This window comes from Lonchura striata, chromosome 1A, assembly GCF_050655825.1.
Source record: "Lonchura striata isolate lonStrDom1 chromosome 1A, ASM5065582v1, whole genome shotgun sequence".
Classification (NCBI taxonomy): domain Eukaryota; kingdom Metazoa; phylum Chordata; class Aves; order Passeriformes; family Estrildidae; genus Lonchura; species Lonchura striata.
Window position 1 is genome coordinate 38,479,831 of NC_140741.1, and position 19,525 is coordinate 38,499,355.

At 35.3% G+C, this 19,525-nt stretch overlaps 1 protein-coding gene across 1 annotated transcript in view; it reads right to left on the minus strand.

Annotated features, from left to right (window-relative positions):
* Positions 1 to 19,525, minus strand: part of LOC110478548 (uncharacterized) — a 260,944-nt gene that overhangs the window by 115,922 nt on the left and 125,497 nt on the right. Inside the window, exon 9 of the mRNA XM_085568641.1 lies at positions 8,783 to 8,989. Coding sequence (XP_085424767.1) covers positions 8,826 to 8,989 — 164 coding nt within the window. The 3' untranslated portion in view covers positions 8,783 to 8,825. The remainder of the gene's footprint in view (positions 1 to 8,782; positions 8,990 to 19,525) is intronic.

Genomic DNA, 19,525 nt, shown 5'->3' on the forward strand with positions numbered 1-19,525 from the left:
CTTAGAAAACTCATGCACTTCAGAAACTGTGGGTAATCTTGTCAATTTTGGTAAACATGCTCTGCACACAGCTGAGTTTCTTACATGTCAGTGAACACAATGTTCTCAAACATTACCCTTCGTTTTGGTTGAAAAACAAACAAATCACAACCTGTATTCTATAAAATACAGCATTGATTAATGAAAAAAAAAAAAGAAGAGAAAAAAGAATATATGCAGAATAAAAACAGTGAATAGTCTAAATATACTGTGTATCCATATGTTTTTTGGGAGCAGGCTAGAGAAACGCTGTTAAAAATAGCTCAGAAAATTCCAGAAGTTTAAATTCTTAGTGACTGTGGTAGCAATTAAAAAATAAAAAATAAAAGTTTTTAGTGAAAATAAGATGCCTTACCAATTCTGAGTTCAGTTGGCTTTGAGTCCTGAGCCAATCTGAAGTCCAAGCAGAAATGCTATAAATTCAGACAAGAATTAGAAACAGCTCTTTGGACTCTGTAGAGAACTGAAATGAGACCAAGATGTGTGTACCAAGATGTGTGTCTGCTCACCTGTGCCTCATTGGAAGTGATCTTAACATGTGCTGTTTAGCCAGGAGTTGAAAAGACTAGTCAACTATTTATTCAAAGGCTGGAATGCTATAAACTATAAATATCTCCAGACTTTTGTTTGCCAACAAGCCTCTGAAATGGTGCCATTCACTGCAGCCCTCAAAACTCCATTGTCACACATGTGTATGTTGGAGCATTGCTAGACAAATACAGAACCTGTCTGAAAGAGAACCACAGGGGGAAGTCCTCATATCTGTGTTTTAAAAAACATAGTATATTAATAATTTTATTTATTTATATGAAAGGCAACAATGTGAGGAAAGCCTGTGTAAGGAACTAGGTTTGCTACCTAGTTTTGCTTTGCTTATTTTTTTGAAAAACACATTTAAAGCTATAGAAAAATTGCCCAGTTAAATTTTGTTAACAAATGTCATGGCATTTTGCTTTGACACCATTACAAATACATTGAAAATACTGATCCCTAAAACAATAGATCTGGGATTTAGCTTTTATAATGTTCTGGAAAATGTCCTAAGAAGATGATACTTTGACTAATTTTTCAAAGAAATTTTGTGTATAGGAAAAAAAGGCCCCAACTGTTAGTGTCAAAAAAACTTCCTCAACATTCCCAGCAATTACAACACCAGAAAAGTGGAGCAAAAGTACTGAAGTGAATTGTTGTGTATCATAAATTGGAACAAATTTCTGTCACTACAGCAAAAGTTCTGTCAAGTTTAGATGTTTAATATGTGTTATTATATTGTTTATTAATATGTTATTATATTGCACTATAATAATTACTACTACTACTACTAATAATAATCCAACATAAAAATATGCCCAAATCCTAAAAATCTATAAACCAGAATTTTTTCACTTGCTTTGCTGTAGAGGGAAGGGAAGGGAAGGGAAGGGAAGGGAAGGGAAGGGAAGGGAAGGGAAGGGAAGGGAAGGGAAGGGAAGGGAAGGGAAGGGAACGGAAGGGAAGGGAAGGGAAGGGAAGGGAAGGGAAGGGAAGGGAAGGGAAGGGAAGGGAAGGGAAGGGAAGGGAAGGGAAGGGAAGGGAAGGGAAGGGAAGGGAAGGGAAGGGAAGGGAAAGATTTCTTGAAGTACACTTCAAGCGTATCTGAGTGCTAACAATTTTCAGTTTACACTGAAGCAGTCTGTAATGTCCAATATCTGCTTCAAAACTCTTATTTTGCTTCTCTTTCTTTACTATAGGTGTATCTAATGTAGGCATTCTTGCTTATCTTCTCACAAAGTTCAATCACAAATGAAGGAAAGAGGTTATAGCCTGTGAAAGTTGCAAAGACTAAGGCATCATTGAAATTCAGACCATCTCATTTGTTTTGCAATGATCCAGCTCAGAAAAAAAGTTCCAAATCTAATGTCATCAGCCACCTGTATGTCAAAGGAGAACAAAAATCCCTCAAATCCCCATAAATAGCTTACCAAATGCTATTTTTAACATGAAGGTGAAGGGTACAGTCTGAAAGATTCTCTTCATCAGACACAAGGCTGCTAACAAAGCTGTCACCTGCACCCCTCCCACAGCCACCAGTGTCACCACTTGCAGCTCCAGTGCCAGCACATTCAGCGCCTCAATAGTCTCTGAAACTGCCCTCCCCATCATCAGCAGGGATGAATTTCTCACTATTACTGCTCCTGATACAAGCCTCTCCAGCAGCCCTTTTAAACACCTTTGAGCCTCTCCTTCTTTCTCTCTCTCACATTGAAGCATTTCAGCTGACAGTCTATTTTTTAAACACTCAAGTGCTGGTTTTTAAAGTATTTGATGTCTCTAGCATTTCAGCCCCTACCTTCACACCTTCTGCTCATAGGGCCAAGTGAAATATGAGGAATTTCTTTTGGTTTCAAAAAATATATCCTTTGTTTTCTTTTCACAAGAATTCACTTCATGCCCATGTTTAGCTGAAGCACAATGAAAGAAAAATAAATTTTGTACAATATTATCAGAAAATATTAACACAGCGAATACAATGAATTGCTAAAAGACAAAGGATTTATCAGTAAAATATCTTTAATTTGTGAAAACTGGAAATTTGCCAGAATGGCTTGCCTATTAATTTAACCATGGAAAATTGACCTTAAATTGCTGTTTGTGAGATTTCCACCACATCAGAGATGTTTTTTCTCTTATTAATCTCCATGTATTTTAAAAGTCAGAGAATCATCATAAAAAATAATTCTTATTTTTCAGCTCAAAAATATGTATACTGCCCTTCTTGCTGAATATTAAATCTGCTGTATAGTTTTTCTTGTGATCTGTAGGACTGTTGAATAACAGAGTGAATAAACAAGTCTGGAATTAAGTGGGAATAACTAAATATACATTCTGCTTCAGTAGCTGTTTACATAAAGTGGTCATTTCTGTCTTGTTTGTAAAAGCTGATCACAAACACAAAAACCTCACTTCATGCACATCTCTAGAATGAATTATGCATTTCCCTAATGGGCATACAAAGTAGGAAAACAAGGTGCCATCATTAATGGAACACAATAAGTTCAGGGAAATTCATCTGTCCTAATAAACTAAAAATCCTTGCAAACCCTGTATTAAATGTCAAAACCTACTACCCACTAAGGCAAATGTGTACCTGGATTTTGTTCTCTGTGCCCATCAGATTATATTTTGGTGTGAATAATAATATTTTTTAGCAATTAAAATATTTTCATTTGTTCAGCAGTTTGTTGGAGCTCATGCCACTCCATGCCACTTTGCAAGAAGACATGCTGTCTTTTAGAAGTTCTCTCTGGAGCTTAAAGATGATACTTAGATTTCCATGTAATTACTGGGAACCATCAGAGCTTCTGTTTCAGGCTCTGTCTAGATTCAGGAATCTATATTTATGATCTTTATTCAGATCACACTCAGAAGAATTTGAAGATGTGTTTTAAGTCTGTGAATAGGACTTTTAATTAGTTTTCAAGGAAAAAAAACCTAAAAGTCTCCAGAATACTTGGTGGTGTAGGATACCTTTTAAAGTCAGACAATTTTAAGCTATTTCAATCTGGGCCACCAGAATAATTAATAGTTTCCAAATGCCTTTAACACTGAATTGAGTAAGTCATTCAGTCTGATAATATATGACAAAGGTCAAAATTTTGACCTTGCCTATTTAGGTAGAAAGGATGCCCCAAGGGAAAGAAGAGGCAAAATATCATCTATCTTACTCCCTCCTTCAGTGGACTCAGCTATTCTCAGCAAAACCAAGAGCACAAGTTAATATTTCTGCAAGAGCAGACTATGGTCATATTATATCATTATATATTTAATAATAATAACAATAATATAATTATTAATAATAATTATGATAATGGTGATTGTGTTTATTATATAATAATTATATATTATTATATATTATATGCTCATATGATATAATCATATGATTCTAGCCTCTTAGAAATATAGGGGCTTTTTAACTATGCCTTGAACTCTTTTATTTATTTATTTGTTTAATACAATGTACAGTCATTTGAGTTTGTCCATCTTCTTTTTAGGACTTAGCCACACTTTTCATTTGGAGTGTTCTGATTAAAACCGATGACTTTAATGCTTTATATGTAATGGTAAAAATTTCACAATAAGAAAGCACCAAGTTTGAAACCTGGAGCCCCATTTAAGTGCAACACAGACAGAATGATCCCATGACTGGATGAGCATAGGAAAAAGGAACAAGAAAGAGAGTAGGGGCTGCTGAGGTAGAAAAAACAGTAAATTCCTGAGATACACTTATTGGACAGTTCAAAGTAACACTGGATATACCAACCTAAATTCATGTACAATTTTTTACAAGCCACAATTAATGTTACCACTTTATAGAAGTAAATGTAAAGCTTTCTTGCCTAAATCCTGACCTTCTGAAATATTTATAGTCAGCATAGTCAGCAAATGCAGCCTCAGAACACCTCTACAGCTAGGAAAATGGGCCTCACCATTCCTCACCATCTGCCATAATTCAAGATGACCTGTTGCTCCTGTAAAAAGTAATGTGCAAAACAACACTGGTTTGTAAGGTTCTGCTCTCTTGACACACTATGGCATGACTTTGTCATGAGTTATTAAAATAAGCTGCATTTTCAAATTGAATGGGGGGGACCAATTACTTCTGAAACTTTGGTTATTTTCTCAAGGTATGTACATGTATAGGCAGCCCTCGCACTACACACCCACTACACTGGTGTCCCTCTGGAATCTATTGCTCAAATGTTGTTTTCCATCTCTTTTGTTTGATCTCATGTTCTTCAAATCTTGCACTCAGAAGAAAGTCATGTAGAATTCAAATTAACATGATCTGTTTATGGGAAGGACCAATATTTGTATTCTTTATGGGGTAGGAATATGGCAAAGCAGTCCTGTGTTTTCAGCAGTCCTTCTAGCAGTAGAAACGATGACAATAGGGCAAACTCAGAATTTTCTGAGTGTGTCTTGACATCCAGTTGTGCCAACTAACTCACTTCTGGTCCCACTTTGCACTCTTCTGTATTTGATCTGATGCTTGTAATGGCGACAAAGAAATCCAGTTTACATTAACGTCACTAAGATAGAGCCCTTTCAAAAAGGCTGATGCTGCTGCAGCAAAGACACAGTGCCACAAAAGTAAGCTATTGATGCCAATTTACCACTCCCTTTCTATTTTATGGCAATTGTAGTTGGACCAATCTCCCTAGTATTGCCTAAAGGCACCTTCATGTTACCACAGAGCACCATCAACACTCTCTCCAGGAAACTGTGACTATTTTTCTCCTTGTTCATTGCCTGTTCACTGTGCACACAGATTTTTGACAGACTCTCTTAGATGGTCTTCTAATTTGGCCCAGTTCTGTGTCACAGCCCATGAACCTCTGCTTCACTGTTGTTCTTACAACCCTTCAGTGACTGCTTTATGGCTTGTCCCTTGTGCTTGCCTCATTCTCAAATCTTTGCATTCTTCACCATGTCTTAGAACCCAGGCTTACAAGAAAAAAATCTATTCCAAATGTGGGGCCTACACTATCAGCAACACTCCTTGCAAGCTAAATTACACCCAAACAAATCACTTTACAGGATCAAGGCACTAATTTTTAAGTGAATGCCTACCAAATGTAACACCCTTCCCCATTTCTCTGAGGGGACTGATTCACCTTTGTAACTCTTCCTGTTATGGGCTTTCATTTACCATTCTGACATAATCTAGTGCCTCACTGCATGTTGCTGATGTTTTTGTCAATGTGAAGAATGCAGTGCAATTGTTGCAGAAATTGTCTAAGAAACAGAGACCTTAATATGTACCATCTGTTTTACAAAAAAAAAGCTCAATGTGGTAATGCATTTGCAATACCAGAAGCAATATCTCTAAGACATGAAATGAACATATGCTGTCTAAGAGCCTTCAGGCTGACATTGAAAAAGAGAAAAGATAGTACTTCAAGGCAAATATTGTCCCAATAGAAAGACTGCCAGAACCAATATGGCTCAGTCTGTTGACAGGTCTCTGGTGAACAACATCTTATAAAGACATGCACATTGCTATGGGTTGTACAGCTCTATGCCCCATTTTTTCAGCTTGGGAAAAAAAGTAGAGAACACCTTCACTGTCATACTGGCTATTCTCCTGTTTCAGATCAACAGATGTTGTCAGATGAAGACATCCTATCCATTATTCTTTGATTAACTCTTGTTTTTTTTTTTTTTTAAATCAAGACAATGAAACCCACACTAGCTTCTTGTACTGGGTTAAATAAGCAGCCTGCTCAAAAGGAAAGATCTGAAAGTAGACTCTCCTTTCTGCTGTATTTTTTTCATTCCTAAATTAATGCATTTTATGCATGAAGATATCTGTGATTCTGAAGTTAAAATGGTATTGAAGCTACAATAGATAGTAATGAATTTTATACATACCAGAAGATACTGTAATTTTATTTTAAAGTCTGTTATCAGTTATTGTCCTATCAGCCACAGTAAATACTAGCATAATCTAAAATCTATATTCTTTTCACAGAAGACATAAACAAAAAATGCTATGATATAAAATGGTTCTTTGGATTATTTTTTATCTTCCATTATATATTAGAAAAAACAATTGATAAGTTACCTCCTCTAATTTTAGCTTAGACATATTTTCTGAATCCAAATCTCTGAATTCCAAAACCATTTTGGTTCAGGGGGCTTGGGAATAGGTTAGGCATTTGTTAATTTTTTTTATACACTAAAATTTGGGTTTGCAAACAAATGTAGCAAAATGGAGGTGGGGGTGAAAGGGGTGAACTGATACATTCTATATATGAATTTGATGTTTCTGTAATAATATCAATGCCTTTTATAATGTAAAGGGCTCTAGCCAGATCCTTTTAGAGTTAATACTAGGGTTCTTTCAGCAGTGGTTACTGAAAAATACAGTTTCAGGAAACATCCTGTTTCTTCTGCTTAGACTGCACAGGGGTATTTAAAGATATCAGTTGGTATGTGCATTAATCAGATTACCAAATCTTGAGGTTTTTGGTGTTATCACTATGCCATAAAAGTTATACCATCTTAAAAGTGAAGGAACACAATGAAAACATGGACCCATGTTTGTAGACCTAGAACATGATGGAATTTAATGGCATCACACCTAAAGATTTCTGCAACCACATTAAATTCTTTCAGGCAAATGAGGATTCAGGAAATCTACAGCACTTCTTCTGTGGATTTTATTAGATCCACAGGAGGGAGTCTTTCTGCTATAGATTGTAGATGCTACAATCATGCTAAAGAAGCTTGTAAACAGTGCTTGAGGAAGCTGCCATTCTTCAGATCTCAGAAACTCTGCAGGAGGTAGCTCTTTCACTACAGATCTTAGAAGCACAGGCTATTCTAAGTACAGTATAATTCTAATTAACTACACCATCAATTATGTCAAACAAGGGCACAATCACTGACCTTTCACTAAAGGCAAAGCCATCAAAGCAGGTTTTTTAAAACTGTGTAAGGGAGGAGAACCAAAGGAAGACCTCATATCACCATCTCTAGAGACTATGATAGATACAGACATCATAGGAGTGGAGGAACCTGCTAGCTTCCTAGCTGTTTCTCTGTCATGTGGTAAATAGTGTGCTCTGTAATGGGAGACTTCTTCCTCACAAATCTGGCTAAAGTTCTGCACATTCAAAAAATTAATAATCTCAACACCAACATAGACAGTTTGTTCTATAAGGCTTTTCTTTCTGTTATCAGAAAAATAAACTAGTTTCAGATAAAAGCTCTTTTTTGAAAATGCAACTTTCAACTAAAAACTGGGGAAAGCAAAACAAAACCATAGAAAACAGTATTTGTTTGGAAAAAAAAAAAGAGCAAAAGGCTTTGTCAATCACCTTAGGCACAGAAGTAGTAAATAAAATGATTATTACTTGTATGATATATATATATATAAGCTACAGATAAGTAAACATAATGGTTAACACTAAAAACTGAGCCTAGTTAAACAGTGCTGAGGCACCTTTGGGCACTATTTCTAGACCCATAACATTTAGCATGCTATAAAATATTGAAACAATTATTCCAGCTTCAATAATTAGTAAATTCACTATGGAAGAGCCTAACTCTTCCTATTGCCTCTAGGGATACCTAGATTATTTGTTTAACCTGGATGCCTGCCTTTTAAACTGCTGAAGTAAGATAAAATGAATGATTGCTTGCACTATGAGGAAGAGGCACAAGGCTTAAGCAAGCTCCACTGATCTTCACCTTTGTCTTCCTCTATCTCATTCCCATAAATATCTGCTTTTCTGACTTCTATATATATTTTTTTAAAAAGTGGAGAATGTCTTCAATTTCTCCATGAATTTGATATTATCTTATCCTCTGCTTTGCAAAAATTTCATATTGCACAACATAGTACAATTGCTGCTCTGAAATGCTTGAACTCTAAATTTCATTATCAAAATAACCACCATGTGCCTTTCATTGTAAGCAGAACTAAGACTATATGAGTGTGAGTCTGTTAAGACTCAGAGAAAAGTAGGTTTTCTTTGGAAATATATAACAGGAGCTAAACAAACACAAAAAGTACAGACAATAAATAAAGTAATAAATTTTAAAAAGAGAAGAAAGACTAGCAGGAGAAAATAAAAAAGCACAAATAGAGGGGCAGACACCAATCTCTTCTCTTTGGTGCCCAGTGAAAGGACCTGAGGGAAAGGGCTGAAGTTGTGTCAGAGGAGGATTAGGTGGTATTTTTAAAAAGGTTTCTCACCCAGAGGGTGGTTGGGCACTGGAACAGGCTCCCAGGGCAGTGGTCACAGCACCAGCCTGACAGGGCTCAAGAAGTGTTTGGACAATACTCCCAGGCACATGGTGTGACTCTTGAGGTTGTCCTGTGCAGGGCCAGGAGCTGGACTTGATGGTCCTTCCCAATCAGTTGACTCCATGATTCTGTGAAAATTAGGTTTTCTTTGGAAATCTGGAATAAGATTTAAAATAAGCCAGAAAGTATAAGTTAATAAACATATATATATTAAAAAAAAAAAAAAAAGGAAAGGCTAGCATAAGAAAATAAGAAAGAGGGCACAAGATAGAAGGATGCTTGTCTATCTAGACACCTCTTTAAACAAGGAAATGAATAAACAATTTGATGGCAAACATTCATTTGTACTAGTGGCTCATAGATAGGGCTCTTTCCAAGAGACAGAGACCAAATGTGCAGATATATTACTTATGAACCTGTAAATGCTGAGTAACTGCATCCTTAGAAGTAGGACAGGTGTTCTTTTGATCTAAAATGAGCATCTACACTTACTGTTATGTGAGAAATATATTCCTGACAGATACAGTGAACACACTGAAGTGCTGGGAGAGATTGGTTAGCATAATTTAAAGGAAAAGCCCTTCCAAACAGTATACTTGATATTGACAGAATATCAAGAAACTTTTTCTTAGGTTACACAGGGAAGAGTAGAAATTAATAAATGTATTGCAGAGAAAGAAGCATGTATACAATCTGTAGTCTGGATTAACTAGAAATATTAATATAAAAATTTATTTTCTTAGGCATTGTTTTAATTGACCAGATAAAGTTTAAGAATCTGTTCACCTTTCCATTAGTATTCCATGATCCAGCATAAGAGGAAGAAAAATTACATAACTGAAGACCACGGCTGCCTCATCATGTTTACAGCTGTGCTTTACATTGGTTTCTATTTTGTATGCTGTCATCATTCAGTGATTCTAATATACTTCAGTGAATTATCTGAAGCTAAAGAATATGAGAAAAAAAAAGCCCTTACTTAAAAGTTGACTCTTGTACTTGTCTCCACTGCTGTTATGGCCATAGAAAATGAAAAAAAAAAAAAATAAATGCTGCTGTGTAAGGGTTATAGGTTAAAAAAGCAAAAAAGGGATTTCCAAGAAAATACACAACGGAAATTTTTTCTAATGCGAAACCTTCATTTTGAAGATAATTTTCTTCAGATTTTCCTGTGATGAACTGAACTCTAGCTCTTAAACATCTGAATTTTATTATTTGTGATAACGATCACTGCTGAGCCTGTAGGAAGATTTAGATCAACTGAGACAGCAAGTAAAACCTGAACCTTGAACTTCTCCTCCAGCCTCCTTCAAGATGTGCTACCTAGTAGTTTGTATAAAATAGCTCATTTTTTAAATTATTTTGGTTTTGCTTTCTCCATTCAAGAATAACTAAAGAAAAAGTAATTTGTGTTGTTTCTGATTTATGGCAAGGTAGTTCACACTCTCCTATTTATTGCATCTGGCTGGAATACAGTAGCTGATATTCGTTCCGTCATTGAGTACGTGTGACTTGTACAATGAACTGTAGTGGGTCAAATAGTGATGACTAATAACACTAATAAGACTTATTCTATGTTGAAGCTAACAAATCCTTTATCAGTACTTCAACCATTCTGCTTACGTGGCCTCATTGTTCAGATTATGCTTTTCATCTATGGGAACTAATCCCTTTCATATACAATTTTAGCAAGAAGCTTATAAAATGTGCATTAAAGCATATTGACTTGTCCAACAATAAAAAGTACAATTAGGCTTCCAACACAGAGCATTACTAATTTGCATAAAAACCTCTCTAACCCATTCCTTTTACTGCATAATATAACCAAGAGGTTACATTCTGTACCACGCACCAGTAATTTACTGCAAAATCAGTAGATAGCTGTACCTGTGTAATAGTGTTCACTTTCTTTGTGCAAATCTTTTAAAAGTGAATTGACATGCTGAATGTATCAATAGGAAATAATATAAAAGATCATTACACTGAATGACCAAGTACAATGGGTTCCTTTGATAATATCCCATAATGCAATAACTCAAGACTTACTTATTGAGAGTACCTATCCTGATAAAGTCATGGGTAGGGTCACACTATAGACTCAGTTTTATCATACTCTGCAGTTGCAAGAGCTCATTTTCATAATGTACTATTTAAGCAAGAACCTTATAAGAACCGTAGAAGAGTAATAATGACCAATCTATGCATAAAAGTATAAATAGTTAGACTCCCAACACTAAGAATTTCCATCTAAGAAGATTGCTTAATATCCCTTTTGCAAAATCTCTCATTTCCGTAACCAAATAGGTGCTATTGTCTATCCACTATCCAAGTACTACAAGTCTTTGTAGCACTACAGGAATTTCTCTTAGTGTGTACTCTGGTACATATTAATTTAGATTTTGAAAGTACATGCCAATTAGTACATAATCGTAAGACACGATTCATACGGGGTTTAGACTGACTAGAAGTAGCTGAAAGAAAATCAAAAGAACATACTGCTTGTCATTAAGTGCTTTTACCTACAGAGAGCACAGAAATTCCTCATGGCTAGAGATGATTAGCCTACTCTTCACTTGCTTAATAAAGAACAGTATTTCCTTACCGAGGTAACACAAGCTGACATTGCCTCAGGTCACTGCAGGGCATGTCATATCATGTAACACAACATAAACTGACGTAACCTGATCCAACAGGCCATGTGCCTGTTGCTTATTTGTAGAAAATATTACTTTTTTTGGAAGAGATGACATGACACCATAGACAAAAAACATGTTAATTCTACATTTTAGTCCAAAGACTATTGTGTTCACAATTAACCAAGAGTTTAAGTCCATATCATGAGGAATGGCAACAATAATCCCTTCAATTATTCTGTGTTGCTGATACCAAAAAAGTAATTTCTGAAGCTACCTTTTATACTGACAATCTTTAATCAGCAAAAGATAAGTTTACAGAAAGTGAAAATATGCCCTGTGAAATGACCCTACCCAAAAACAACAAAGAACCATCTAAACTCATCAAGATGTTATGACCACTACTCCCTCTATTTTTACAGTTCTCAGAAAAATGTCAGCTTGTTTATGTTAAGATCAGAACAATCCTTCAAGATGATATAGATGATTATTGCTGAGACACATTATTATTGTATAATGTATTCGTTTTAAAAGAATGATAGTGAATTGCAGTATAAATTTTAAATATACTTATTTTTTCTTTATTGAGACAGAGAAAAACTAATCTATAACAAAACCTTAAAATTGGCATGCTGCCAAACAAATGATTACTTTTTAAAATACCTAATCTGAACTGTCAGCATAAAGTGATCTTATTTAAAAAACCCAAAACCATACATCTAAGTAACTTAAGGCATTACTTTTGAAACCTTAATCCTACTGAACTTTGCAGAAATAAACACCAAGAGCTAAGGAAAATATTTTTATAAATTAATTGTAAGAGAAAAATAAACTAAGATTACTCCAAATTAACAAGAATCCTAATTAAATTTTAACAGTGTTTGAAAGGTCTGCTGTGCTAATTAGATAAAGTTGTATAAATTTCTCTCACATTCACACATGATGAAGCACTAAATATAATATAGAGAAATTCACCCCAACCATCAGGGAAGTATGTGCTCTTTGGACAGTTGAGTTTTACTATGTCACACAAAACCCAAAAAGTTTAGTCAAGAAAGAAAGAAAAAAAGAATGCTACATGCTGCTTTTTTGTAAGGGTGTTAGCTTGCCAACATATCAAAGAAACAAAAACAACCACATAATTTTCTTGTTATGGCTTTACTCTTTCAAAACTGAATCCCCCTGTTTTACAGTAATTTCATATGTGTTTTTCATTTCTTTCTTGCTTTCTCTCTTTCTTTCTTTAGTTCTTTCATTAGTTTTTTCTTCCTTTTCACTGTTGAATACTTGTTTGGGAACTTTTACTATTAAAACCAACTATGCAGGATTCTCAAGTTCAAGATATATGATGCTTTTTCATTTATTCCATATTTGAAAAATCCATATTTATTACAGTTTGGTTTCAGCAATTTATTTTTATATGCACATTATATATATTTATTCAAGCATTGTAAAATAAATAAAGAACATCTATAAAATAATATTTACAGAAACAGAGATTCCCAGGACCAGAAAATCCTTGTTGGGTATCTAAAATCCATTCTTTTAATCTCTAATTCTTTGCCTTGGCAAGCAGCAGTGAGATAAGAAGAGGTATAAAATAGAGGCCTTTTTTTAAAGTATGGGTCTTTTTCAACCTCACAGTGTTTTCAAAAATCGGTGCTTAAAAATATGAGAACAATTGAAAAAGCTAGATCTGAATGCTTTTTTACATTTGAAGCAAATTCCAATCACTGTATCTGAACACCTAATTTGATAAATCTGCGATTTGGGTCTGAACCTTGCATCCTAGGCATGTTTAGTTTAGAAACATTAAATTAGTTTTAATCCTCAGCAGTGAAAACCTGCCACCATTCTGTGCTGGTAGCGATATACAAAGGCATGAGCAATACAATCACCTCAGAGGAAATGTTGCTTTACTATTTCCCCTCCATTTGACCCTTGCTAGCATGCATGAATCAAATCAAGAGCTTGAAGAGTTTGCAGACCTGGATTAACATATTTGCAAAGCTCAGTTGGATTTTCACAAAGAAAGAAGATATGGGAAGAAAACCTCTTTGTTGTTTATGGAAAGTATGATAAACATGTGGTCAACACCTGGAATTTAAAGTGATTCTATTCCTTGATCACTAAAAGTACAATAGACAGCTTCTGAGAATACAAATAATAAAACAAGGTGATAGCAACAAAAAGAGCTGCCACATGCTTTTCTTTACCTCTTTGATTTTGTTTAATGACAACGAATCAAATTTTTAAAACAAAAATAACAGAGAAAAAAGAAAAAAAAATCCTTATAAAATATGCATTAAAACATGGGGACATATATATCATGAAGCATATGTTTTCCTAATAAATTTTATACTGTGAAAATCCTTTTGGTGAATGCATTTCCATATGACAGTGTTTTGCATCCTGGAAATGCTGGATGAAAGTGCTGTATGCAAGTGACATAAAATTAATGTCCAATTTCTGTATATCCCGCTGACCTCTGCAGGGTTAATGAGAAAATATTCTGTCCTTTAAGTATAAAATATTGCTTTTTAATACAGACAAATATATGTAAAATAAATTGCACTAAAATAGAAATCAATACTTGCTAGCTTTTCAGGCAGTATACATAGGCAAAAGGCCTCTTCATTCTAACACAGAGCTCAGTGATTAGGAGATGCATTGGCATAGCAGCCCTTTTGCAATCATTGGACCCTGTTCAGCTTGTAGAGTGAATTGGAATTACTCTCTTTTATTTACCCTGAAGTGCATTGTAAATATAACACTGCCACAGAAATCTGTGGACCCAGAGGAGATGACAACATGTGGCTGATCAGACTTGTAGGTCATCTTTCTCTATCATAGTATGATAAAATGGTATAGGTTGGGAGGGCCAGTAAAGACCACCCAGTTCCAACATCCCTGCCATAGGCAGGGACAGTTTCCAGATCAGCTTAGCCTTGAACATTTCCAGGAATGGAACATCCACAACTACTCTGGGAAACTTGTTCCAGTGTCTACGACCCTCACAGTAAAATAATTTCTTCTTAACATCAAATCTTACTCTACCCTCTTTCAGTTTAAATATACCAGCCATCATGTTTCTAGACTAGTCAGACCAACTGCTTGGGGACATGAAATACTTTCCCTTAAAGAAGCAAAAGAAGACTAGCTACATTCTATATATCTCTCTTTTAAAGTTCTGATGACATTTTAAACCAATCCCATTCCAAAAGTGAGGACTGTGGGGCTTTCTTTTCACTTATACCAATAAATGCCATTTACCACTCTATGCTTCCAACTGGTCCAAATCTAGGGACATGCTGGAGTATGCTCTATCTTTGCTATAGAAATTTTCCTGTGAGAAGTGACAAATGGATTCTGTATTGAGGTTTGACTCTTACCGAAATAGACAAGTCTGGCAAGCTTTCCAGGAATTACAATGCTGTGCCTACAGAGGGTGACATGCTATCTGAAGTTCTTGTAAACAGCAATAGTTTATATCTTAAGGCAATGAAAGATGTAATGAATTCAATTTCACTTGGATAAAAATAGCAGAATTTTGAATTTTAAGTAGCATAGGCCTCTGATATCATCAAGTCCAATTTTTGACAGAACACCATCATGTCAACTAGACCATGGAACTAAGTGCCACATCCTTCCATCCATCCATCCATCCATCCATCCATCCATCCATCCATCCATCCATCCATCTACATTCTTTAAACACCTCCAGAAATGGTGACTCCACCACCTCCCTGGGCAGCCCATTCCAATGACCAATCACCCTCTCTGTGAAGAACATCTTAATGTCCAGCTAAACCTTCCCTGGTGCAGCTTAAGACTGTGTCCTGTTATCTATAACTAGTTGCCTGGAAGAAGAGGCTGACCCCCAGCTGGCCACAGTCTTTTTTCAGGCAATTGTAAAGAGTGATAATCTCTCACCTGAGCCTCCTTTTCTCCAGGCTAAACAATTCAAAACTCCCTCAGCAGCTCCTCATAGGACATGTGCTTCAGGTCCTTCACCATCCTCGTTGCCCTTCTTTGGATATCTCAATGTCCTTCCTGAACTGAGGGCCTCAGAACAGGACACAGTTGTACCTCAAAGTACACCTGCATCAGACTTTGAAATCTTATGGTCTGATACTGCCACATGCCAGTGTGCTCTTTTCCCACTGACTATACAGATAAAAGAACTCAGAGAGTTAGACCTTTGGACTTTGCACTGTTTACCTGACATTTGTCCATTTGAAACAGCAGTTGACTTGAAAAACCTTTGCTTTGTGGAAACTAAAAGAACATGATTTTTCTTTCACTTCTACTATATACATCAAGCTGCCAAGTAACATATCTTTGTGAGCAGACTATCTGAATTAAGCAGCTTTTGACAAAGAAACTGTACGCTTGCCAAAGCAACAATGATTTTTATTTCATGCTAAAGAGGGGTTTACAGACTGAGGCAAACTTGAAATAAGAAAAACTTGCATGGTTAAAAGATGTATCTTGCTTTGGGGAAAGAATAAATGTAATTGTTATGGGCTTGGTTTTATTACATGTCTGCTTAAAAAAGCCAAAAATCTTTGCTTTCAAAAACTTTGTTTCTCAGATTTTGTGGCTTGTTCCTGTTATAGACATATTTTAATTTATATGCAGGACAATATATGAAGGAATAGAATGTATTTAAAGAAAAATGAATGGCATTGTCAACTCTGGACATAAAAGTGTCATGAATGTTTTATGAAAATAGCTATTTTTGTTAAAAACAATTGAAGTCTCAAGATTTTTTTATAGTTCTTTCACTTACATTCTCACTTCTGAGCCTTATATATAACTAAGCAGACAGTCAATCTTTTCACACCTAGAGGAACACTTTTTTGAAAAGAAAGATGACATTCTCATACAGTGTTTTTATTTCAGGATGCGCTGCCATAAGAGAAAACACTAAAAATTTTGAGGTTTACTATGATGAAGTCTGGTTAAAAGAAATAATACCTTGTATATCTGCTACTACTACTACTGCTTCTACTATTACATACATGGTAGGTTATGCGTGATAAGCCATGCTGCAAAAGACCTTCTCATGACTGAAAACTGTTGAAATATATGTACCATAGTAATATGTATGACTTTGCAAATGTTTTCTGTCTTTTATACTCTATTATGGTTTATCCTGAACACTCTATCCATTCCTTCCTTTCTTAGAAGAAACATTAAAGATATACCCCCTTATATATATATATCTGAAAAACGGAGTCACATATTACAGACCAAAATCAGGAGCAAAAGATTCTTAAAGAATCAGCTGCAGAATATTTATATTTCTGTACACAGGAACAGTGACTACTTGGCAGGTTTGTGTATGATTAAGGACTGGAAATCAGAGAGAATTTTTTCTATTCAGTATTTCTGAAAACAGTTAGTAAGACTCTTGTGTGCTTATTGTGCCTGTAAAAGACAGACAAGAAATATCGCTGTCTTCTAGAGGCATTGGTGATGTAACATTAGATAGACAAAATTTGGTCCCAAGTTTTATGTTTAAGATATTTATCTTTATTTAATTAATGAAAGCAAATTAAAATTAAATTTCTAGCCACATTTGCTGTAATTTAATGCAATGGTGGGGGGGGGGGGAATTGCCTCCCTAAATAAATCAGTTATTTAATCAAAAAGGCCTTGAATTAAATGTAAGTTAAAAGCCATCTTACATATGGATCCAGATTGGAATCTCTCAAAACTTGTTCAGAATGAGCTATAGATAAAATAAGGGAGATGAGGCAAGGAAGGAACATGAGATCAATGAGTTTCCTGCTGGGACTCTCAATTTTCAGATAGATGGAGAGGTCACAGAGAAAAAGTGGAGGGATAATAGATAACTCAAATTCTTGAACAAATTCTACAATGAAAACATGACTTGATAAGAAAACTCATAAATATATCAGTCTAAGAGTCCAGCCACCTTGCCCAGTTTGTGCACAGGAAAAGTCTTGTGGGACTCACTTTAGAGGAGTCATGAGAGTGTTTGGGCCTCTGTTCAGATGGGCAAATTAATCTCTCTGTGGTAAGGGAAAACTGCTAAAGTATGTGATTTTAGCACAGAACTATAAAGTGTCTACAGAGTTTTATTCTAAACTTTGTGACCAAACATCTCTGAATGTGATAAATGCTTATGGATTCATCTAATTACAGATCTGGATTACACCTAAGACATTTAGAGAATATGTCTCTCTTTCATAAGGTTTCCAAGGTTTTCCTATAATAATCAATTACCATAATGAGTTTTTTTAAAGCTGCCATTTGTCACTTTCTTAAAATATATAAACTACCCAGTATAAAGACAAATAGCTAGAGCCAGCCTACCCTGAGGTCCTCATTTGAAGATGTTCATTAAATCAAAATCAAGTGGGAAACCTGTAGGATTTTATTTAAAAGTCAATCCTGCTTGTGCTAAATAAAATCTGCCCTAAACAAGTGTAATTTATGGCAAGAAGTGTTTTTTTCTTAGCAGAACCTTTAAAAAATGTTGGTTTTAATCTTAGAAACTGAAGGCCATCTGTCTTGGAAGAAGAACATGCAACTACAAAAATCTGACACCTGTGTACAACAGGACAGGGGAAATGAAAAACTCTATCTTTTTAGTTCTGATTACATTTTTGGTATCTGCCAAAGTTTCGACAGTGTTGACACAGCAGGTTCCTTTGCCAGACTGACTCTGCTGTAGATGGCTTTGTTAGATGTTGAGATCTGTACAGCTGAAACCAAATAAAGCCACTGTACTCCATCTCCTGTCAAGATCCAGCGTTCTTCTTGCTCTTTAATTTATCATGCATAATCTCTTAATAGCAATAAGGTGATATCTTGGTTCAAAAGACAGCGTTCACTTAAGGCACAAGTGTAGGATATTCCAAGCACGTAATCTACAGATATTCTTAACTCACATACTTGAGCTTTTTAAATAATTCTTGCATCTCTGGTTGGATGTTTTATTGCATGTGTACACTCTTGAATCTTGAACAAGTTATACCTCATATAAGTGACAGTTCAACAGCTCAAACGAAACACAAAGCTGTCACAACAATACTTTTCAAAACACAATTACTGATTTGTTGCTGGTAGAAATGGATGGTTAGGTCAGGAGAAGAACCTCTCTAGGTTTCTGTGAAAAGCCATTTTAGAGTCTCATAATATTTTCATAACAAAAAAGATTTAATTTTCCTTTTAAATTTTAATTTTTTTCCCATGAAGAATGTATTCAAGCAATAAGATATCTCCAACAGCATGATACTGGATATGTTTCACACCTAAGCTGATGCCACCCAAACAAACATGAGATAATTACAGATGAACAAGTACATTGGCTTATGTATACTTACTGTAAATTTATACTAAGTGAGTACCTTCAGAAAAAGGCAGATAACAGGTGTTTTCAAAGTCTGTAGGTAATGACCATAGTTGAAATAAGACTGAATAATTTTTAGCAAACTATTTAATAAATTCAGTTTTTAAATAATGACAAATGTTATTATTTAGCTGAAGACCAATAGTATGGAAAGAGAAATGAGTCAACTTTCAGGAGAATATCTTTCTTTAAGCATTTCAAAGCATATGAGTGCTGTTTTCCATCTGTGAACAACACTGAGAATTTTGTGAGGATACTTGAATGCTGTTAGCTCAAGAAATGCCTGCTCTCTACGCAGCTCTGGAGGTTCTTGTCCCTCTTGCTTATTCAGGAGCACTTTGGATCTACGTAGCTGGATTCCGATGACTCAGAATCCTGCAGGAGTACTGCCCACATCTAGTGGAGGGCATTTTCAGAGCCATGTACCTGAGTAGGCTTACAGATGGGAAAAACAATGAAAATGTCATTGGATTGTTTGCAGAATGTTGGCACAATTTGCAGAAATCCCAGAATTTCTTCTGAAAAAAGGTTATCCTGTTAGAAAAGCACATCACATGAGTGGTGTGTATCTCATTCTTCTTTCTCAACTGAAGACAAATCTATCCTTTCAAATGTACAGGTGGCTGTGGCAGAGGTCAGACATTCCTAACACAGAATCTGCATTTAGTTGTGTAT